At 43.4% G+C, this 24230-nt stretch overlaps 2 protein-coding genes across 2 annotated transcripts; one reads left to right on the forward strand and one right to left on the reverse strand.

The window, feature by feature from the left end:
* Positions 1-392: 392 nt before the first annotated feature.
* On the reverse strand, positions 393-11990 carry fbxo46 (F-box protein 46). Its single transcript, XM_020095135.2, has 3 exons — positions 11553-11990; positions 4138-4764; positions 393-4042 (listed from the first exon to the last, which is right to left on the reverse strand). Exons 2-3 carry the CDS (start codon positions 4615-4617, stop codon positions 2222-2224), a joined length of 2301 nt encoding a protein of 766 aa, XP_019950694.1. The 5' UTR covers positions 4618-4764; positions 11553-11990; the 3' UTR covers positions 393-2221.
* A 2182-nt stretch (positions 11991-14172) lies between these two features.
* Positions 14173-24230, forward strand: coq8b (coenzyme Q8B). The gene is made up of 16 exons (XM_020095335.2): positions 14173-14290; positions 14855-15036; positions 15228-15378; positions 15738-15937; positions 16448-16514; positions 17725-17799; positions 18203-18322; positions 18431-18516; positions 19102-19242; positions 19341-19422; positions 20087-20180; positions 20615-20756; positions 22181-22288; positions 22406-22471; positions 23298-23384; positions 23609-24230. Coding segments are annotated over exons 1-16 (1908 nt in total). The 5' UTR covers positions 14173-14289; the 3' UTR covers positions 23915-24230.

Genomic DNA, 24230 nt, shown 5'->3' on the forward strand with positions numbered 1-24230 from the left:
TGTTATCCTGCTTACATCAGACAAACCAACAACAACTGGACTGGGTTGAAAACACAACATTATGAAACTCACTTTACACCCCCCTCCGCCCTACAGGTAAGAGAACTACAGCGAACACTACTTGAGTGTTTAGTTATTTGATTGGAAATATTTATCATAGATTAATAGTAAACAATTTGGTGATTGTAGAGGAAAAAAATAGTATAACTCTCCTTCTTATCCCATATCACACTCTTGAAAGCTGATGTTGGTTGTCACACTGAGTGCAGCTCTGATAAGATGTGCAGGGTAATTCTAAAGAACAAACGACTTAACTAATCCCTGTAGATGATGAACTTTAAAGTCATATGCTGCAGGCCTGGTATTTACTCGTCACACACCACACAACCATGTAGTTATTCAGATTTCCAGTTTTTAATCATCACTTCTGTTTTTATTTAAGCAGATATTTTCCATTAGCATTGTACATGTCTGGAACCTACAGACTTCTCCCATGACTACCCAACCATCTTCCCACCTCCATGCAGAGTTTCAGCATCATTCATCACATTCAGATTTTCAATGTCCAGTCTGTCAGCTTGCAGGTAGAGAAAGTGGAAAAGCAAAGGGGTAAGGGGGGAGGGGCAGAGGTTGTTTTTTTTTTTTTTTCCAACAGTGAAGAGTCAGAGCCGTCACCAGGCACTGTTCATCTTACACTCCAGCACAGAGTTATGGGTGGATCCAGTAGAGCTCGATTGAGTCTATCGAGCTCCTGAAATCTTGTCACTTACAGGGTCCTGTGCAATTCCCAATACTCTTGATCATCTGTGAGGTATCTGACACCTCATTCTCCTGCAGGATGGGAAAGAGGTAGGGGGCTATTAAGGCTGGAAGCTGGTGTAGAGAGTTACTGCAGTCTGTGGTTGTTGGTTTCACTCGTTTCGAAGCATGAATGACAGCTTTGGTGAACACTGCCCTCTGCCTAATCGGGAGGACGGAGAGGAGGAGGAAAGGAAGAGAGCTGGGGGTTAAAACAAAGATGGAGTATTTAAAAAAAAAAAAAATACATCTTTGCTGGATGAGTAGGCCCTCAGACTAATACAGGGAGAACACAGTCCTCAAGAATAAAAGCAAACAACAGCAAACATTCTCTGACACACACGCCAATAAAAACAGCCAAACAAAAAAAAAGGCAAACAAGCAAGTCAATCAAACCATACAAAGTGACATCAGGCCTTTCCAAAGTGACATCAAGTTTCTCTTTTTAATCCCATTCAATCCCACATGTCTTGTTCAATAAAGTCCATCTCCCACAATTCTCTGTAAACCAGAAATCCTTGGTGGCTCCTCTTTATGGCTGGTCAGCAAGGTTAGGGTCCTCTCTGAAACAATGACAGGAACAGGTCTAATATGGAGACTGTGCCTGTCATTAACCAATGGTATGGCTATTTCAGAATTTACATAAGTGACAGGCAATGATTTCAGCAGCATTATCAGGGGACTGATACAACACAGTACTTTACAGCACATTCAGAAAAAAATAGAGTCGTGGTGCAGAACAGGTACAAATGGCAATCTTGTACAACAGAAAATCAAGTTTGCTTTATACAATCACATTTAAGAGCAACTCTGAACATTCCACCACTGAAGTTTTACATCTGTTGTACATCTCATTCCTTGGAGCACCATTGTACAGCTAACATGGAAGTTTGTGATAACACAGAACAGGTATTGGGAACAGTAAGCAGGCTCTAGGGCATTACATTTTTATGCGTCACTTTATGAATGCTAATCTCAGTCAAATACACTGCAGAGTTTTCACGTGAATTACCTAACAACCATGTATGGAGTTAGACAGGAACCCAGATGATTAAGAGGCAGAAAGAGGGCTTACTGACAGCAGCAGGAGGGGACCCCAACCCTGGTATGAATCTTTTAAAGGTGCCACTCTGGACACGGTGGGGGGAGAGAGGGACACTGGAGGGCTTTGAAAAAAAAAAAAAAACAAGGCAAGGAGAGTGACACACCTCTCTTCCTTCTTTACCTCTCAACCTCCCTCCACTGAGAGCAAGTATGAGATAGGACTCCTGGAGCAAAGTAAAACACAAGCAGTCGTGGAGTGCTTATATCTCCTCATACCCCTCTTCCCCTGTTCATCCTCTGGAAAGAGGTGAGAGGGAGAAAAGAGGTGGTACACAAGAGGAGATGAGAGTTGGTATGTGTGAGCTGTACTATTTCCTTTCTACCTGGCCTCTTCCCTCCTGTCCTCTCTCTTGGTGCGGATAGGCTGAGAGCCATCCGCAGGCTGCTGGACCCAGTTGTTATCATGGAGCCCAACACGGCAGCCTGGTGTGTCCTTGTCTGTACGCCGGCAGCACATCCAGTAGGAACGTCCATAAGGCAGGTCGTGGTGGTAAGGTTTGGGGTGCCAACGGCACAAGGAAACATCTCCGCGCTCATATTGCCGCTTACATTGTTTGCAGGGGTCGTCCCTGTATAGCGGGTCTTGATTCCAGCGTGAATCCACTGCTCGCACTCCATACGTCTCAATCAGCATTTTGAAGTAATGGCAGGTGCACTTGAGGGCTGCCAAGGAGCGTGTTGGCAGATAGCTGAAGATGTTGACCATGATATGGTCGGGCAGCAGTAGCATGTACTGGCGCGGTTCGAGGAGCCGCTGAATCTGAAAGCGGATCTCCAGGAAGTCATGGGACACATGGCGGTAGAGGCGACACAGCGAAGGGTCTGAACAGTCTTCCACAACGCTCGGAGAGTCTGGTCGAGTTGCCCGCTCCCCAGAACCCACTGCCACCCCTGCCCCGGGGCCGTTGTTGTTGGCACAGTCCAAAGAGCACATTCCTGACCCACTAACAGGGCTCATTCCTTTTACATCCTCCTCAGGGCCCCGGGGCGGCTGAAGGAAGAAGAGCTGTCCAGGAGGAGGATCATCTGAAGAAGGGTCAGTGGAGCTGCCTACACCCCCACCACTCCCTCCCCCACTAGTCACAGCGAAACACACAGTCTCCTCCTGCACATTCTCTGTACTGTCCTTGCCATAAAACACACATTGGTCCACAGCACCTGTCACCACAACCTCCACATGGAAGCCCGTCACTCGCTCCCTCCCCACACCAGCAGTTTTCTTCTCGCTGGAGGAAAGCTCCTGTGTTGGGTCGGGGCTGCCACAGGCCAGCCTGTCTGGATGATGGTGATCTCCATCTGGTTTGGTGGTAGCAGTGGTGGCAGCAAGCAGGATACTACCAGGGTCTCTTGATGAGGGGCTGACAAGTTGGTAGAGGTCACAGGTAATCTTCTCTTTGGCCCTGGCTGCTGCCTGGTTGCTCCCACCGCCACAGCTCATAAACATACAGCGGGACCTGCCAGCTGTCTCTAACTGAGACCGCGGGTCCAGATTTGACACTCTGAAAGCTATCCTAACTTCACCGTGACTGTGGCTGGGTGGTGGCGGAGGGGTTACAATGCCAGACTCGTCTCCTCTCCTACACTCCCTGTCCTGATTAGAGGAGTCTATTCCAGAACCAGTGCCTAGAGGAAGCCGATTCTCCAGGTTCTGGGACTCAAAGTGTGCGATGGCCTGAGCCACCCGGAAGGACTCCTGCTGCTCCTCCAGCTCCTGATCTGTCTGGAAGGGAGACGACGACTCTTGGGCCTCTTTGGAGGGCTGGCCATTTGAACTGTCTGACACAAATACCATAGGTGTGGGATCTGATACTGTGCTCCGGAGTAGAGTGTGCTGGTGGGAGGCCAGACCCTGATTGTGAGTGGTTGTAGGGGGTTGCTGATGTTGGTTCCCATGAACAGCTACAATCCCCTGGAGGGCCATAGCAGTCCTCTGTTCAACCAAGGCAACCATCTCTGCCACAGACAAGAGGTCTGTTTCATTCACGCCTCCTAGAGGTGGCTCATCAGGGCTGGAAGGTGCAAGGGGAGAGTCATGTCTGAGATTTGGCTCTGAGGCTTGGGAGCGTGTTGGAGGGTCATAGGAGGAGCATCGTCTTCGTCTTTTGGCTTTACTGCAGTCAGTCGCCCAGTTACCCTTTACCTGAAAAACAAAATAATTTAAATTCAAATAAGAAAAATCTAATTGAACCAAAACATAATTTTACTGCTGTGCTATTTATTGTTTCAGTTTCTTACCTTCATGGCACTGGGTCTGGGCTGGCCTGCTCCACTGAACTGGTGTGCAACAAAGAAGGCTATCTTCTCCTTGGTGTTCCCCGGCTTAATGACATACCAGGTGTCTAACAGCACACGGCCATCTTCCATCTGGGACCCGGAAGAGGGTGGCGAAGGAGAAGTTGAAGAGGGTGGAGGGGCCTGGCTCTGTGTCGCGGAGCTGGACTCGAGCTCAGGTTCAGGTGGGGTGTTCTCTGAGCCCACATCCTCCTCTTCGCCATTTTCTTCCTGCACCCCGACTATCAACACACCATCTTCACTTCCATTCCCTGTCTTTCTGGCACCTGTAGAGGGCTCAGCCTTACAGAGGGAGGGGGACCCTGCCCCACCTCCTCCTCCACTGCTGCCACCTGAGCCTGGGCTCCTAGCTTTGTTCTGGGAGTAGGTGCCAAAGGGGCGTGGGCACCAAAGGCGGATGTGGGAGAAGGTGTCTCGGTCCATCAGGATGCGGACCACCGGGGCATATCTGCATCTATGCTGGCCAGCAAACACCCAGAGCCAGGGCTCTCATTGTTGGCTCCCTGTCCCAGTGCCAACCTGGTGGGCACTGTCTGCCAACAAGCCAACCTGCAACCGTGGGCATACAATCTGCATGAATAGGAAAGGGTGGAGTACAGGCAGGGAGGGAGGAAGGAATGAGAGAAGAGAGAAAATATTACTCACACAAGTCAAGAGTTCAATCCCTGAAGAGAGTTCATTATCACTAGAACAAAAAATGTTCGTTGTTGCATGGATCAATTTAGACAATCATTGACTAATCATGGCTGGGTTGAATAGTTGCCTTGAGGTACAATTCAGAATGGATGTTAGCCCCGTACTCCTGCAGCAGAGCCACTAGACTGGACAGAACAAAACTATCATTATACTGCTCTCTGAACTTTCACAACTGCCTGTCTCCTACTTAGGCCAAACTCAATTAGCACTTACATTTGCTTCTGTGTGCTATGATAATGTTCCCTGCTTCAGAGCCTCTAAATCAAATTAAAGGGATTCCATTTCAGGTTTGGTGTCTGAGGCCGGCAGATGAAAGGGAAGACGGATGGAAAACAAAAGCTCAGAATGGGCCCTCCTCTTTCTCCCTCTGCTCCTCTCCTGCATCTCAGTGCTTCAAAGAGGACTTGCTTAATAAGAGGCAACACAGGGAGGAGCAAACAGGCATATGCTGGACCTATTTTTAGCAAGCTGCGTGAGGGGGTGGGGTAGTAGTAGTGAAACTGCTGTAGTGTCCTCCCTGTTCTCACCCCTTACTCCCTGCCAAAGAGTGTATTCTACAGGGTAGGGGCAAAAGCCTTTAGTCCACCCAGCGTGCTTTGCTTCTGCAGCTATGCCAGCTGCAGGGGCTGCCAGGAACGTGCTTAAGGAGACGAGTAGGTGGCAACTGAACAACACACTGCTGATCTGGAGGCCCTGTCTGCATCTTAGAACAGCTTGAACCAACAGTTACACTTCATCTGTCAGTCCTGAGCTGCTCCCTTTCAGGTTAATCTTTATACATAACATGCTAAAACTGTATAATAGGATTAAACTCAAACATCATTTAAGATAAGATGCAGCACACTAAGACAAATTAGCATCTTTTGCTCCAACGTCCAGACTATATCAAGCATAACGGGACGATTGGTCACTGCAAAGTTCTTCATGGCAGTTAACAAACTGGTATTTACTGCTAACATACAACATCAAGTGGTAACAGATAATGCACTAAAAGGTGAGAACTTTATATAATATTAATTTGAATTTATTTCAAGTATAAAATTGATATATGATCATAGACACTTCAACCCCTTCATTTCTTATAGTTAGTCATGTTGCAGCCTTATGCCGAAATAAACACAACTAAGTCAAAACATAGTATTTGGCAGATCCATGTATGGTAAATGTGTGAAATTTAGGACATAGTTAATAATTTGTGTAACCACAATATGCTAATTAAGACATTTTTGTTCTCACATACAGCTGCTCCAGGAAATATTTAGAAGAGTTCAGGTTTGCACTGCATTTCTGAATGCAGCTTTTTAACAGTGAATAGCCTCCATATCTGTAATAAACTAAAGCGCCGCCTCTCTGCCACTCACTGAACCAGGACATTTCAGTCTCATCACCAGTGTGCAGTGTTTGGATGGAGTTGCCGGGTTGAATAACATGTTTCCTGGAAATTGTGTTAAAAGGTGTGCACCAAGCTTTAGTAGTATGCATGCCAAACGCAACAGGGTGTTCGACGTACCAAATAAACATTTTGCTACGTTTTGTTGGAGCTGAACATACCCCACAGTTGACACAGATGGCTGCCTATTACTCACACAGCAGTACTGATGAATCTCTCCTTTGTTAAGTTGCTATGGTTTGTCCAAAAAAATACTTCTGACTAAAACTTGCCAAAAATGGTGTGATAATAGAAACTGTTGGTGCCAATTCATTTTGAAAAGGCAGCAGGATATGGGGAATCTCCCAGAACTTGACCAGATGACCAGTGATGAAACTTGGTTCAGTGACGCAGCACTCAGCGGACCAATGGTGTAAACTAATCACTAACTCAACGACACTAACAGATGTGACGCTTAATCGTTAAAACAAATTTCTGGTTTATTTTTTTTATATTGAAGAGAATCTCCATTAGACCGGATATTCAGATGGAGCATGAGAAACTGGAATATTAATATCATTGAGTGATTTAAACTGTATTCAAGTACATTAGTGTGTCGATTTGACAATCTCCGCCACTATGTTCTTCACAAACAAACACTGTTCAGAAAGCTGGATAAGGTATTCTGGTTTCTATCAGAGCACTGCTAATAGCATATACAAATATCTCAAAATTTAAACAATGTCTTCTTTATCAGAGACAAGATATTTACATATACAAAAAACTTAACCACATGACTAGGACACACCAACAACATAAATAATACCAGGAGATTAGTGTGGACGTTAACAGCTTGCAAATCGAAAAATGCCAATATGAGCTCACACAGGGTCTAATTTAGTAGACAATAAAAAAGTAGCATTACAGCTCCTTTCGTCCATAGGCTTGAAAACAGCTCACTGTGCCTCTGACAAACTGAATGGGTGATGTTTTGTACATTTAGACTAATGGAATGGCTCAGAGAAGTGCAAAAAGCAAACACCGCCCACACAGTGTGGTGAACCAATTCAAATGCTTCCTCTGTAATCACACAGCAACAACTCTGCTAAGAGCAGCCAGATTATACGGTTGTGAGAAAAAAAAAAAAAGCTAGAGAACCCATTTTATTGTCCTCTCTCTCCATGACCCTTTATGACTCTCTTTAACCACTTTTATTCTCTACATCCTTTCCATCAACTCCTCTTCCCCCTTCCTCTCATTGCATCATGCAATCCATCTTTCAGAGCAGATTGGATGGTATTATAAGAGGAGCTGACAAGAGACAGTCTGCCGACTGCAGGACTCTAATGCAAATACTACACTATGGATCAGGACGGCCAGATTACTCCTGTTGGTCTCAGCAGGTTTAAACGCCTTTCTGTCACCTCCTGCTCACCTATATCATTGTTTAATTTAGCTTTACAGACATTTAACTGTGGTCACTTCATTAGTTTGTCTGTTCATGTTGTCAGATGACTAAACCAAGCATACTACAGTGCATAAACGCCACTAGTTAACAAGGAGAACAGTAATTTCTGTGCTGCTGCGCTGAGACTGTTTCATGCTTGAGATGACATCTGACAGCATAAACATTTATAAAGACAAATGAAAAGGATTCTACTGCATGACTGGCTTAACTGGCATTTACAATGAACGATCAGACATTTAGCAGCATTAGAATATTGACTGCAGCACAGCACCAGGGATTCATCTTAATGAAGAAGCTTTTCTCTGTGTCCACATTGTAAATTAGTACTTTCCACACCAGAAGTGCAGTATTTCCCTGGAATTACCTTGATTGTGGCTGTCTACCATGGTGTTATTGGTTCTGCTACTTCAGCTGGGTTGTGCACCAAAACATACTCACATGTTCACTATGGGTGTAAAAACTACTCCGGAAAAACGAACAGGTAATCAAAATTTCAGATGCCTGCCTGTAAAAGACGTCTTTCTGAGACACCGAACAGACACGGTTTTATCAGCAACTCACATCCATTGGGAGTCATTCAGTTTACATTACTCAACATTACTGCCCCACAGTCAAAGTTAGTACTGACACACTGTTATTTTTTCTCTCTCTTCATTTGAAAGAGTTCCTGCAAATGAAGGCTTGGGTTTGGTTTTAAGCTTTCTGCATCAACCTAATCCTTCAAATCCCACCAAAGTATAGTGGCAGCCAGCGACAACACAGCAACACTACTGTGCTGGAGAGTGCATCGTTAGGTATCCAAGCAAATTACGGTCAGAAAACAGAGGTGTTATTTAACACTTCACTATGACCACACATACAGTATACACTGCACAGCTCATATAGGCCTTAGGTACAACATATCGCCACGACGACAAACACATAGTACAAGTTAGTCTCACCAAAATTAAAGGAAGAATTGAGTTAACCCAACAGAGAAGTTATGCTATTTAACCTACACACATGTACATGTTTGTCAATAATAAAGAGTACATCACTCTGCCTCTGTCTGGGAGAGAAGTTTTTCCAACCCTGTGAAACGTGTCTAGATAAACAAATTGCTTAGTCGCCGTTCTGTCAAATGCTTAAGAATTACTGCTGCATTCACAATGTGGAAATCTACATAGCACCGATTATACAGCTACACACAATGCCTACTTAGACATTAACAAGGTGCAGAGGCCTCATTTATAATGGCATGTGCACAAAATGGGGCTTGAGGGAGGTCTAGGCACTTACAAAAGTTAGGATCTGTACAAACAACAAACAAGAGCATATGAGTGCACACCTGTTGTCTCTGACCTATGCATAGGAACATTTGAGAAAAACTGCCAGTGGGCATGAGGAGGCAGTAAACTGAAACCAGATTGTAGAAATTAAATGACAGGTACCATATGGAATAATGATGCCTCTCACACATTTATTTTCACTTCATGTCATGTTGCCTTTAGAGACACTTTGTGATTAACTTAAAAACCAGCAGTGTTGTTTGTGGTTTTGCTAGTATTTCATGAGCACCTCTAAATTGTAAAAGATATTAGCCATCGCTCACATCTCAAATAAGAGTGGGTACACCTTGCTGCTTCACAATATAATGAAGGTGGGGGGTGGGCTGCTGCTGCTGCTGCTGCCCACAACATTAATTTAATGAAGACTCTCGCCACATAGTTCAGGATGGTAACAAATTGAATCCTATTTAGGTCAGGATTCCTTTTGTGGATGATTATTCAGTAAGTAAGTAATAGTGAGTAAAGCAGTTTCTCAGATGCTATTGGTCTGAGTGAGGACATCACTATAGGATTTGAGAAGAACTGATTGCACAGCTTGTTTCTCTGAAAGAAAAAAGCAAAACATCTGATCACTACAATCCTTCATGCAATCAAAGGTTATTGCTATAAGGTTACAGAAAGTGATGGTAACAGTACTTAAAGCAGTAGAAAGTGATCAGCTGGAAATGTCTTAATGTCAGACCGTTCGGCCAACAGCTAGTGCTTGTTCAAAACATTGGCATGAGGCTTGCACATTTTCAAGCTGATAGAGATGTATAAGAGAACATTGACTGCAGGTGTTCTTACATGGTTTCATAAATCAGATTTTCTGGCACAAGCCATTTATGGCTTTTGGGCAGATGTACACTTAAAGTATCATACAGACTCTTACAAATGAGGCTACTGATATGTTCAAAAATTACAATATGACTGTTTGCATAGGGACGGACTGACAGGTTTGTCTCATTACATCAAAACTAAATTTCTGCTGGATTGTGTCATCAAAAGCAGTTTGGCTTGCTGTCTCATGAGGGTAATGGTTTCACGATGCGAGGTGTGTGCAGTTCAGAATACATAGTTTAATGGTGGGTTCAGACCAAACACAAAGCAAATTTTCACCTTGTCTTTCTTGTGCGGTTGTTGTACTGTTTCTGAAGTAACTGATTAAGACAGCTGTGCTTATTTAGTTCATAGTTAAATACAACCAACAGTTTGACTAACATGGTACATGACTGTGTGGTTTTTCCTTAACTCTATCATCTTATAGGTGAAACACAACCTAGCAAAAGACAAATACAGACAAAAGAGTCACTCTGACTCAGACCCTGTACTATCCTGCAGCCCTCCCACACTTAAAAAAAAAAAACAACAGCATTTCAGCCAGATGGCCAAAAGCTAAAAAATGATAATAATGAAGCATGCCAAAAAGTCTTAGCTCAATCTCCCACCCTGCATGTCTGTCTGTGAAGACAATGCAACAGAGGCATGGCCAGCAGGCCAGCTTTGCTGCAAACTGTCAACAGAACAATAGAGCTTAGTGCATCACTCCAGCAGTAGCAGTCTGCCCAGGAACATTATATGGCGAGCAGCCTTTCAGTCAGGACACCTAAGAAGATTGGCCGTCTTTCCTACAAGGCCCTGTGTGGGTGTGAGTGTGTGCTGTAACATCGTCAAAACTTTAACTATGGTGCCAACCCTGATACTCCAATCACAAAGGCCACTGTGTCAACACAGAGCATTATCCTAGTTGAGTCAGTGGATGAGGGCACAGCACACTTCCTCTATCAGTATCACAAGTGGGGGGGCTTAAAACTCAAAAACAGCTGGTTTAAAATCAATGACAGCAGGAGATTTTAACAGTCCACGAGAAAGATTCACTCTGTGTCATCTTGTCTTATCAGTTGGTACATGTCTTCTTGCAGCAGCTGAGCTGTGCATTACAATGCACCAATATATTTGTTTACATCACCCAGTGTTGTTGGAGCGTCACTGTTCTCACTAATAGAAAGGCCTACAGGTCACATCACTGTTACTTTTCCTGCTTGTGTTTTAAATGGCATTGCACCACAGAATTAGAGACTACTGAACCGACTTCTCCGGTGACAAACAACGATTGCCTCAGAAAACTCCACCAACAACAACAACAACAACATTAATCTGGTTGTCAATTTAACTGCAGCAATCACCTTTGAACGTCTTTGATAAACCACTAGCTGGTTGCCCCATTAGCAAACAACGTTCATAGCGTCGTAGTAAAATGTTCAGAGACTGTTTGACACCTTTGATTGTTTTCTCCCGTCACTCAATGTTCAACAATAACTAAACTCACTACGTTTCCAGGAACTTTGATACATGAGCTGGTTTATTAATGTGTATTTGCAGTGTAAACACACTCGTCGCTAGCTAACGAGCTTGCTAACTCGATAGCACAACTTACCTGCACAATAACATGACAGCGTTGGCTAACAGGCTAACAGGGTAGAAAAACCTGAGCATTATATTTCACACGCTAACCCACCTTAGCAATGTCAATCCCCGCCGAGGACCCCCTTTGACTGTCGATGACAAGTGTCCCCTCGCTGTGTCTGGCTCTGACCACAGCAGTTTGACTGGGGAAATGCAGGTGACACGAGTATCCAACTATCCACGTAGCTAAGCTAGCTCACTCGCTGGCTAGCGTCGACATTAGCCCGCAGCTAACTGTCTATTATCAACCTTGTCCGGTGGTGGCTGCTGTCGCGGCTCCGTGTGCGCCTGTCACTCCTCTGAGCGCAGGCCGGCTGACTCCGCTCCTCCTTGTGGCTCCCTGCAGTCGGGTCTGCTCGTTATCTGTTTGGAAGCGACACACGCTTTTACGGTATGTTCTCGGGAATACCAAAATAATCAGTGTCAGGACGGCGGAGGGAGGAAGGCCATCTTGTTGACAAGCAGCTGCATAAGGCCCGCAGCCAATAGCGAGGCAGAGACGATGGTGTGCCCATATATGGTGTGTGCACTGCTCCCTCCCTCTGCTGCCCTCTGCCCCCAGCCCCACTCCACCAGCCCCACTGTCACATCTCAAAGGTCACTGTGGCCCAGACAGGTGTGGACATCCACACTCTCAGCGTGCATTGTTACCGACGTGCAAACTGTGCACCGGTCGCATGATTTCTACAAGCGCAGCGTCCGTTTTACAACCTGCCTGTTCGGGCCTGTGTTAGAAGCTACTTCAGAATTATTCTTCCTCATTGGTGACTCCTCCTCAAACAGTTGTACAACACACTGTCACCTTTTTTTTTTATTGTTTGTCTGCAGGATGCTTTGTGCAGAGCTTTTTTTTTTTTTTTGGAAACAGTCTATGGTGCAGAGTGAAGGAAGAAAACTTTGTGTTCGTCCTACCTGGTTTATCTGCACGGAAGATTTTAAAGGGATAGTTCACAGAAAAATGAAAACTAACTCACTATCTATTCACCAGTATGCCAATGGAGGGGTGTGTGAAGTGTTTGAGTCCACAAAACACTTCAGGGGTAAACAGCCAAATCCAATACAATTGATGTAACTGGTCATCCACTTTTCCGTAAACCCCGAGATTCAAATTCAATTTGAAATGGCTGCATTTACACCATTTTGATATCCACCTACTGCTGCAGTTCTCGTAATACTTGTGAGTTCTCTCAAAAGTATATCTATTTAATCCATATGTATTGTGTAAGCAAAAAAAGGGGAATTCATTTTTTTGATATTGACTGACATTTTTTATCTTGATTTAATTTTTGGCCATTTCGCCCAGCTCTATTATATGTCATAGTGGTCTCTGTGTTTGCTTTTCAGTTTCAGGCTGTAGGAAAGCAAAAGATTAGCGTAGCACTTGTTGAGTCCAGCAGAGGGCCAGACTTCACTGTGCGTAGACACTGCTGTCTGTCTATTCTCTCTGGACAATGTTCTTGACTGTATGACACTGACAAATAGAGACGACCATGATGGAAATCTGGAGTTAGTAACATAGTGGTAAACAAAAGATGGATAAACTATTACAGATAATAATGGGGCAAAGAAATACCACTTATTACAAGACTTACAAAATGCAGTCTTCTTTAAAAGTCTCTCTGTTTTAAATTTCTATTGTAATAACATTCATAATATGTAATGATTTCATGTGATTGTTTTAGAAATGTATGTTTTCTGTCCAGATAATTGACTCAGAGTGAATAATAATCCAAACTAAATTGGTTATGTTTTTTTGTTTTTTGACACTTTTAGGGTTTGGTATCAAATAACTTTCTATTCTGGTCTGCTGGGATTTAGAAATGTATATGTCTATTACCGGCAACTTCTAAATGACATTATGATTATTGTTGCATTACTATACTGTGCAATGATTAAATTAGTTAGTTAGTAATCTTACCATCTAATTGAGGATGTTTAATTCAATCAACTTTTTCACTCTCATTAATTATTTTGTAATTTATAATCAGGACATTATTTTCAGAGCAATGTTAAAACATTTGTTAAGCATGACATTGCTGATTGGGATTATATGTGACTGAATGTGGCCTATGATGTTTCCAACGCTTAATTCAATGTCTCATATACTATTACATAAACCTAGACAAAAAGAGTTCAGCTTGTATAGTGTCTCTATACCATGATACGTGTATATTAGATTTCACACTTGCTCTGCAGATCTGTTTCACAAGGTTATAATTTTTACCAGAAAAAAACATTTACTTCAGTTTTCCTGGCATATATGTTCTACTCTTTGAATGGCAAATACAGTGACTATACAGTATACTGGTCAAATCTATACCTATATAGACTTATACCAGTCTATGTAATTGTCTAACAGGAACATAGCAGGCGAAAGAAAAAACATCCAGTGGTTGAAGGGAGTCATTTTCTTCCAAACCACTGATAAAACATTCTGTACAGTATTTCTCTTCTCGAGTTTGGTAACTGTGCCCTGCCGCACGTGCGTGTTGGCATCCTCCCTCTTTATTCTCATTCGACGAGGTTCGATTGTAAACCCGCCTTTTGTCGACGTTAATTGGATAAACTCAGGCGTCCATCATTGAATCTTTGCACTGCCATTGGTCAAGGAGAATACACCTCCTAGATTGACATCCGGGTTCCGCCCTCCTGGGCTGTGATTGGAGCCCCGTCAAACTAGTCAGATTTCATCTTCCGGGTTTGGGGTCGTTGCAAAACAGAGCATCACGCAGCTCAGTGGAGGAAGAGGAGAGTCACAGAGGATCTCTGGAGGACTCCACTCAAAGAGAAGTGAGTAGTTTAATTTGTGAACAGCAGCGTGCTTCATTTATCATCGTTTGTTTTTACACGTGGAAGAATCTAACGTGGCTTCGAGCGTTTGCATGTTTGTGACTTCATGCTGCAGTCAGCAGCTTCTGACGTAACACAACATTGTGACACTATGAGACAGGAGCTAGCTAATGAGCCACTGAACGTAGCCGGTAGCATGTTATTCTTCTGGTCTTCGATGTTGTACGTGTTTCGTACATTCGTGTCGCCAGCTATTTGTGACGCAATCCACACGTGTTCACGCCACAGTGGCATGTATGGAAACATGGGCGGCCTGTTACTGTCAAGGTTAAAGCATGCAGCAGGGTACAGAACATACAACAATACAACCCTTCGGTCCCAGTCATGGATCTGTCACAAATATCTTTACAGATGTTTGAACTCACAAACACTGGGTCATTCAGTGGAGATAGTGGAGATAGTGTAGGGGGTGTGTCTGGTACTGTGTGCACTTCAGACATTTTCCTTATTCCGTCTCACGCCTTGTAACCTGACTCCCTCCTCTGTCTCCATCTCTCTGTGAAGTGATGCTGTCAGAGGTCATGCAGGTGCTGCGAGGAGCAGGTAAAGTGGGCTGTGCCCTGGTCTCCACACAGGGAGAGCACCTCCGACTTATGGCCTGCAACTCCTCCATGGGAGCAGGAGTCAAAGTTGCTCAGGACATGATGGAAGGACTCGCTGGCACCTTTATGGGAGGCAGTGACACGGTGAGGCTTTTGAATACATCTTCAGTCCATCACTTTGAACTCGGGGAACTGGATGGGCATCTGACATTATTTGCACATAAGATGATTAGTTAAATATCTCAAATAATAAGCGGTAGAGCCTGTGTTAGAGTCATATGTTATGAATATTTGTTGAGAATGCTTCTCCATCTCTGCTGCGTCTGTATTAACAGTCAATAAAGGAGGATGTGTTTCCGGATGCGGAGGGCTGGGAGAATATGGACCCCGATGAAGCAGCCAAATGGTCCGTTGGTTCCGAGTTCTCCTCTGATGCAGTGCAGCAAAGCCAGACAGAAGCTGGAGCAGCAGCAGATCTGGCAACAGGTATGATTAAGCTCCACTTGTTAGCATGTAGAGGAGGTGGCACACACTTAGTATATGGCACTGAAAGAGTGTTTTGCATAAGAATATTATGTCATAAGTCCTTTTTTTTCATCAGAGCATCTTTGTGGATTGGAAAAGAAGGTGAATAATTGAAGTATCATAGCATGTATAAGTGTGAATGTGTCATTATTATTTTCACTTTTAGGACAAACGTTTACAGTGTTCAAATGTTTAAACTCTGGAGTTATAACTCTAAAGTATCTTAAAGCTAGGGTTGTTAATCTTTGTAAAAGCTTACAAGAGCAGGCTACGCGTTTAAAAATGCAACCGATACATCCCCTTTCCTCTCTTTACCAAAGGAGTACATCCTCCTCCAGGGGCAGGAGGAGCAGGCTGGCCCGGGCAGAGTGCTCGTTTCCTCCACACTGCTCCTGTCCTCCACCGGTACTACTGTCAGACCAGGTCTGTTCACGACACTGTGGCGGCCAGACTCACACCAGAGGACATCAAGAAAGCGAGGGAGGCCAAGCAGGCCCAGGTCAAACCTGTCAGACAGAAGGTTGGTAGAGAGGTTCAATGTATAGACTGCAATAAAAAAAGTTATTGCAGACTGTAGATTCTAAGCAATGCAGTTATTTTTATATTGACATCTGAGTGATGGTGAGCAGGGAAGTGAGGTGGGTTATACCTGCATAGCAACAATATACCTACATTTGATTAGAATATGAAGCTCTGAGTTTTCCATCATTAAAGAAATGTATGAATATGTATTATTTTTATTGAGTGTAATTAAGTAGTCACACTCTTGCTCAAATTGTGCAAATATTAAACATTTAAAAAAGAACAATTACTCTGAGTCAGTGCACTGATTTTATGTTTATACAGTATTAATATACATATAGTGATTGTGGTGCACAGTATGTCATACCACATGTTGAGACGGCCTCGTATGTTGTTATGTATCACCTGATTAATTTAAGGTAAAAATGTGTTAATTAGCTATCATCAGACACAGCTTTGGAAAGGATTTGTGTTTAGTTGTTTTATGATCTGGTATGTCCTTCCTCAGCTGAGTGACCGTGCCAGAGAGAGGAAAGTGCCTGCCACTAGAATCAGCAGACTGGTTAACTTTGGAGGTAAGAGCAGTTTACTTTTTCTTCTATTTTAATTGAGTGGATGTCACTTTTTAGGTTGTGCACTGATCACATACCAGAGGACATATGTGGAATTAACTAATTCTGCCTCAGGTATAAAAAAAAAAAACATGTACAACAGAACTGTATCTTGTGAAATACCAAATTTGAAGCTGCTGTCAGACCTGCACTGAATTCTGGAGATCCTCCGGACATTCTCCAGTGGCGCTGTGTGTGTGAACACATACTGTATGTTTGAATGAGAGCCTCTGGACTTCCTGCGGTCTGTCTCCGGCCAGCTCTCTAGTATTAAGTCCACACATTGTCCTAAGGAGCCGATATGAGAACAAAGCAGGAGATCCTCTGCAGTAAAAGATCAAAATGTGAAGTGAATGACGACGTTAAATAGTGCACCCATAAACTTGGCTGTTCAAAGTTGCTCTAAAATGTTATATTAAGTTTGAAATGTCCCAGCAATACAAATTTATCAGAAATAACTATTATATAACAATAACATCGGAACCATGAATTTTGCCTCATTCACTGAATATTCTTGGACAAAAACATACAGATCTGAGTTAACTGTGTTATATCTCTTTTACACCAAAATTAGCGTGTATACCTAGGTCATGTAAACATAGGTAAACCCGCTAAAAAAGGAAAATGACTACTTTGTCATTTCCAGTAGAGGAGTTAGCCTCACTATTTTCTATTCCTAGTGCGTCAGTTTCAATGTCACAAATGAAGTGAAAACTGTGGGGCTCTCTCATCTCACTGTCATGTCAAATTAGCATGTTCACCCAGAAGTCATGTTTCTGTCAGTGCTGATCGGAACTACAGCCGATTAAAACCTGCCTCTACTGCAGAGTTGACCCAGAAGTGACTGCAGATTGAATCCATTCCCGTTGCACACAAAAGCCAGATGTTATTGGGAGTTAGTTACAATACACTGGCGACCTGTCCAGGGTGTACCCCTCGTCTTGCCCACTGTCTGTTCAAATTGGCTCCAGCGCCTCCCTCATCCCTCGATTGATGGATGGATGTTAGTAGTATGTTTAACATATTTAAACATTTACTGAAAAACTTAAAATGTGATTCAATTCTTCAACTAGCAGCAGCAGCAGCAGCAGCTGTGACAGATCAGTGTCTCCTTCCAGCATCAGTTTAGTGGCCCTGTATTTGAAAGCATTGTGTCTCTGTCTATTTGCTGCAGGCCTGGCTGTTAGCCTTGGGATTGGTGCCATTGCAGAAGTGGCGAAACAGTCACTGGCAGGCAAACAGAAAGGAGGTAAAAAAAAAATCACTTCTCTATTTTCCTCTCCTTTTTCCTGCTGTTCTCTCCACTCATCCAGTAAAACAGCTTTTGGTCAAGCTCACCACAGACAAATGGACAGCTGCTCTGCCCTGAAGTTTCTAATGTGTCAGCACCTGCCGGTCATGGGCGGCTTTTAAACCAGGTTTTACAAGATCATCAACAAAGGCCCCAGTGTGTGTAAAATGAACAGGGTTTAATGAAGTACCACTGCCCTGGTTTTTACACGTGGCCCAGTTTAGGGGCCGGAGCTGCAGCAGTTTGAAGATAATTGCTTAGACTAATTACTTATGTTTTGGCTGGTGTACTTCTAATACGCCGTGCCTAATATCACTGCAGTAATCCCTCTCTAACTCTCTGTGCGCTGTTGTTGTTGCAGACATGAGCGCTCTGCTCGACTCTCCTCTCCTGTCAGAGGCCAATGCTGAGAGAATAGTCAACACGCTGTGTAAGGTTCGCGGCGCTGCACTGAAGATAGGACAGATGCTCAGCATTCAAGGTGCGTACTGTAGGGACTGCATCACTGTGAAATGCTGCTCTGATGTCTTCAATCACAGGATTTTTAGATAGTGAAAATGTTTTTTCATTTTTTATTTCTTCTCCTCAGACAACTCCTTCATCAACCCCCAGCTGCAGAAGATCTTCGAGAGAGTCCGGCAGAGCGCAGACTTCATGCCCATCTGGCAGATGACCGTAAGTCAGGCTGATGATTTTGTAGATGTGTCCTGTGATGTAGTCATTAAATATTAGGGTTGATTAGGGTCCGTGCCTGATTAGCTACAGTTGCAGTGGTTATGCACTGAAATTGTTGTCCTGACAGGCAACATAAACTTCACCCCACGTGTTTCGGAATCAGTTACACTTAACTCTGGTGGCAACACACTCTTTACATGGCTGTGGCAGCACTTAACCTTCGCCGACAGTTAGCTAGTAGCTTCCTTAGTCTCGAGTTGACACGACAACAAAATGCCTAAAAAGGAAATGGTTGAAGATGAGGCTCTATTTCACGTGAATTCAGGATTCTGACACGTGTTTAGTGGGACCTCATGCTAAGCACATCAGTTGGCAGTGTGGGGTGTTTTATTGTAATAAGCACTGAAAATGTGTCTTAGTGTTAAAATACTGTAGGTTTTATTTATTATGTGATTTAGAGTTTTGCATTAGTATACTTGAAGCTGTTAAAAGTTAATACCTTAAACTATTTAGCACTGATATCAGCAAATGAGATGTTTGTTTTCAGACTTGGCTCAGAGAAAGATCTCATGTGTGTGTGTGTAGAAAGTTTTAGAGGAGGAGCTGGGGCCAGGCTGGCGAGAGAAACTATCCTCCTTTGAAGACAAACCGTTTGCTGCAGCTTCCATTGGCCAGGTGCATCATGGGGTGTTAAAGGATGGCAGAGAAATAGCCATGAAGATCCAGGTATGAGGGTACTCATACACCCTCCCATCTCTCTCACAGTGACCGCAATTCACCGTCTTTACTGAACTGACCTTTTTTCTTATTCTCTTATCACTCAGTATCCTGGCGTGGCAGAGAGCATCCACAGTGACATAAACAACCTGATGTCTGTACTTAAACTGAGTGTGGTTCTGCCTGAAGGTAAAAAATACATCACTGTGCCCAATTTGATCACCCAGTAATGACTTCTGTGCTGTAATTATTTAAACACACCACATTTTTAAGAGCAAAACATGCATATATATGATATTTATGGATGGTTTGGCCAAGTGTCACAGTTTATTGTTGCAGGTTGAGTAGTAATTTCACTATCAAAGCTTTGACCACTGGGTGGTGCTGTAGTTGAGGAAGTGAACGAGGATGACTGCATCATCTATGTGTTACTTGCAGTAATGTAGGCAGAAATCACAGTGTAGGTGGGACAGCCCAGTCCAACCAAGACCGATCATATTTAATAAAGGGCAGTGGAAAACAAGAAAGTCTTCAGAATGAATCCAAGAAACTAAAACCCTTTTCTGACATGAACTCCGGAGGATGTCCATACAATTCCAGATTTTCTACGGTTTGCCTTTCACGCTTTAACAACGCAGCAGGAGATTCTTCACTCAGATGCGTTCACAACAACACAGAGATGTCAATAGCAGTCAGGTGAGGGGTGGCACAGTATGTAGAAGCAGGAAGTAACGCAATAATTCTGCTGTGAGAACTGTTTTCATGCCGCCAATGTTATAATGTTTGAAGTCGACAGAGCTGATTTGCTTTCTCTGATTTTGCTCCTGAGTTTTGGGTTGTTTATTTTCCACAGGTCTGTTTGCAGACAGCAGCTTAGAGGTTCTTCAGAGGGAGCTGGCATGGGAGTGTGACTACAAGAGGGAAGCAGAGTGTGCCAAGAAGTTCAGGTATGTGATGTGTTTATGTGATGCATTGACCCATACTGGCTCCTCTGCTGAAGCTCATTTATTCACAGAGTTAACTGCAGTAGAAACCTCACCAGCTTTGTTAGTTTCAGGATGGTTACTAAATATTTGGGTAAAAGGTTTGGTGATTCTACAAACTGTATATGTTACACATCCTTGTAGAAGATTTGTACATCCTTACTTCTACTCTAACTATTACTTCTACTACTTCTACTAAGTAATATTATTTATTAATATTTACAAACTGGTGGCAGGTTATCACAATGGTTAAGATTTTGTTTTGTGGAAAAAAGTGATTTTTCTGTTTATTATAATTTTTAGATATATACAGTATATTGAATTAACTTTACTGAATTTATATATTCTACACATGTACAACCCATTAATTACAAATTACTTTTTTGTTGTGCCATTAGGTCCCTGCTGGAAGGAGATGAGTTCTTCCAAGTCCCTGAGGTGGTTGATGAGCTGTCGGCACAGAGGATTCTGGCCATGGAGCTGGTACAGGGAGTGCCACTGGACCGCTGCGTAGACCTGGACCAGGAGACCAGGAACCGGGTACGGTTGGATTCATAAGGAACATGGAATTTGTCATTGTAGCATCTTCAGTGGAGCATTTGAAATAGGGATAACCCATGACTCTAGTTGGTTCTCTGGCCTTTTGAAGCTTTCTGGAGTTTATTTCTAAAGGTTCACATAGTCAGAATGTAGGTTATTAAGGTCACATTATCAAATATGACATTAAATGTCCATTTCAGTTTAATTAAAGGAATGATTTAGTGCTGAAACCAGGTGACAAGGAGCAGACTGGATACATCTGTCTGCTAATCCTGTATTATTATTGATCTTCAATGCATTGTATGCCTTTACTGAATTGTCACTCATTGATATTCCATTGAGGTGGTATGTGAAAGCTTCTCCTGTCAGGAAAACAAAGGAAAATACACCAGCTGTCCCAAAGCACCGGGAGAGGGTGCAGATGGAGGAGAAGAGCCTTGATAAAATTACAAAATAGCCAGACCTGACAAACACCAGGTCTCACCACCCAGATTTACTAGCTTCCTATAGTACGAACAATAGCCAATAATCCATCCTTCATTTAGCATTGTGCTTCTGATTGGGAGATGAAGGTGGACCTGAAGAGGAGACTTGTGTTTCCAGAGGAAGTGGTTGTGACATTGCTCTGACCAGACTTTTATTCAGAAGCTCAAGACCATCAAACTCTGGGAAGATAGGCTAGCCATTTCCCACCAATAGAAGAGAGCATTCCACCAAGACCAAAGGATGGCATGCAGCTTTATTCCCTGTCAAAGTCTGCTGCCGGGGCTTCCTAGCAACATCCGTGTGCTATTTTCTGCAGGAGATTAGTTTGGAACCCAAACAATTGAAAAGCCACAGGGGAGAGACCAGCTCAAGATGGTTGTGGCTGAGGAAAGCCTGCAGTTGAAGCCCTTCTGCAGCTGAAGGCTAATATAATCTTTGCTGCCCCTGTCAGGTGAGGCATTCAGGTTAAAAAGCAAAAAGTCTATGAACCTGACATGGGCTGAAGATGCAGAGGTTTCCCCAACAATACAAAACCACTATCCATCCTGCCACCATCAAGAGGAGAGACTTGAAACATCACATTTTAAGTAGCTCTAACAGTTTCTGTTTTTAGCAAAGCATTACTGATGCTTATTTGCTTGTACTTAAATTTGTAGTTTGTCACATATGCCACAGTGTTTGCTGGAAATTATAAGATGGGACCTCAAACATGGCGTTTAAAGGAGAGCAGCAGTGAAAATGGGCATGACATACATTAGGCATGGTGAGTGTGTGGCAGTAAACTGGACCAGAGTAATATGAGATAGCCACAGTGAAAAGAAGAAGATGTACAAAATGGGTTTCACACATCCGACCGTCATAAGAGCCACAGTATGAACATACCAAATTGATGACAGCAGCATGACAATAAATGCAACACTCTCCTCTCTCCTCTCCAGATCTCTTTCAACATCCTCCAGTTGTGTCTCAGGGAGCTGTTTGAGTTCAGGTTCATGCAGACGGATCCGAACTGGGCCAACTTCTTCTACAACTCAGAAACCGACAAGGTGAGGGGGATCGTAAATGTATTGTCCAATGCAAAAATGGATTTTCACAGAATTTAGATTTGACCAATCACAACCATCACATGCAGCATCTATGTTACACACTCATCTTTCCCTCAGGTTGTTCTCTTGGACTTTGGAGCGTGTAGGAGTTACCCAGAGTCATTCACAGATGACTACATACAGGTAAAATAATAAAAATGTTAAAATATTAAGTACCTACAAGTGAACCACCGAATATCATTTGAGCAACAAGGTTTATGATGTTTAAGTCTCAAAATATGTGCATGTGATAACATGCCTGTGTGAGCACAAAAGCATACTCGCGAGGGTGCGTTTAAACAGTACTCTGCAAGTGCACAGAACTGGATCTAACTGTAAAAACTCATGAGCAAGCACCTCTGCTCTGAGAGCACGAATTTTGCGACATTGAAGGAGGAGACAGTGGCTGATGCTCCCCTCACATCCCCAGGCTATCTCTGATCTTCTAACCCCCTTACCATTAATTTTTCTGTAGCTGTAAACTTTGTGGATCATATAAACCACTGCTGTCCACACAAAAGGCCTGGGGTGTTTCAAGCATCATACCGTGTCTCAAACGTCTCAACTTGACGAGCGAGTGACTGTCGAGCAGTGTTGAGCAGTTGCGAGCACGTAGGAAAGGGAGAGTTCATGCTAGTGTCAGCCCCGTGCATGTAATGCGTGCTCGTGAGTGTGCTTTGACACTTGGAAATACTGTTCTGTGCACTTGCAGATGAGAAATGCTCTGTTGCGAGTATGCTTTTACACTCTTCTTAATTTTGAGACTAAATAAACACCAGAAATGTAAATTAGTCATTAGTTAGATTTTACAACGCCAGAGGAAAAACACCCATAAACATCACAAACATAGACACACACATCTGTCTGCTTTCAGCTTCTTCAGTCTACTGGTACTCTTAAGGGAATGAATAAATTAACAGGATTAGCGTTACCATATCTATACAAATGTTTCGTCTGTTTACATTTTCAGGTGGTGCACGCAGCTTCCGTGGGCGATCGAGCAACTGTTCTTTCCAAATCGAAGGACCTGAAGTTCCTGACAGGCTTTGAGACCAAGGTAAGATATTTTAGTGTCTGCTGCTGCACTCATTTATTTTTAATATGGTTTATCCTCCTCTGTCTCTACCCCTTTTTATTACCTTTTACCTGGTTCTAAAATCTGATTCCATGTTGATCTACCTCTCGGGACTAAACATTTGTAAAGCATTTAAAAAGCTACATAAGAGATTTTGTCTTTTTTTTGTACTAATAATAATTAAAACTCTCCCTGCTCCCCTTCAGGCCTTTGAGGATGCCCACGTAGAGGCGGTGATGATCCTCGGCGAAGCCTTTGCTTCCGCAGAGCCCTTTGACTTCGGCACCCAGAGCACCACCCAGCGCATCCAGAGCCTCATCCCTGTCATGCTGCGCCACCGCCTCACCCCTCCACCCGAGGAGACCTACTCCCTCCACCGCAAGATGGCCGGCTCCTTCCTCATCTGCTCCAAGCTTAACGCAAGCATATCGTGCAAGGACATGTTCCTGGAGGTGTACAACAACTACAACCAGAGGAGGCAGGCAGAGCAGGCAGCACGGGCCAACACATAGACGCTCGGGGACAAGATCAGTGCCTAAATATGCAGAGGACCATTTCAGAGTGGGCTTCTTGGTCGAGGGACAGAAAGATGAAGTCTTGAACTCACGGGTGGAGACGCTGGATCAGACGTACTTAAGACTCTACACCATCATAATGTAACTGACAGAATCCTCTCATGAGGACTGTGAGCGTGTTTGACTTTATATGCCCGTCAGACTATGACAAGGATTTAAAATACTGTAAAAAATAATGGTGATAAATCTGTTATGACAAATATCTGCTGAAGCCCAAATGTCTTTATCACTGATTAAATCTCTGTTAATTGAA

The sequence above is a fragment of the Paralichthys olivaceus genome, chromosome 11 (genome assembly GCF_024713975.1).
Source record: "Paralichthys olivaceus isolate ysfri-2021 chromosome 11, ASM2471397v2, whole genome shotgun sequence".
NCBI lineage: Eukaryota > Metazoa > Chordata > Actinopteri > Pleuronectiformes > Paralichthyidae > Paralichthys > Paralichthys olivaceus.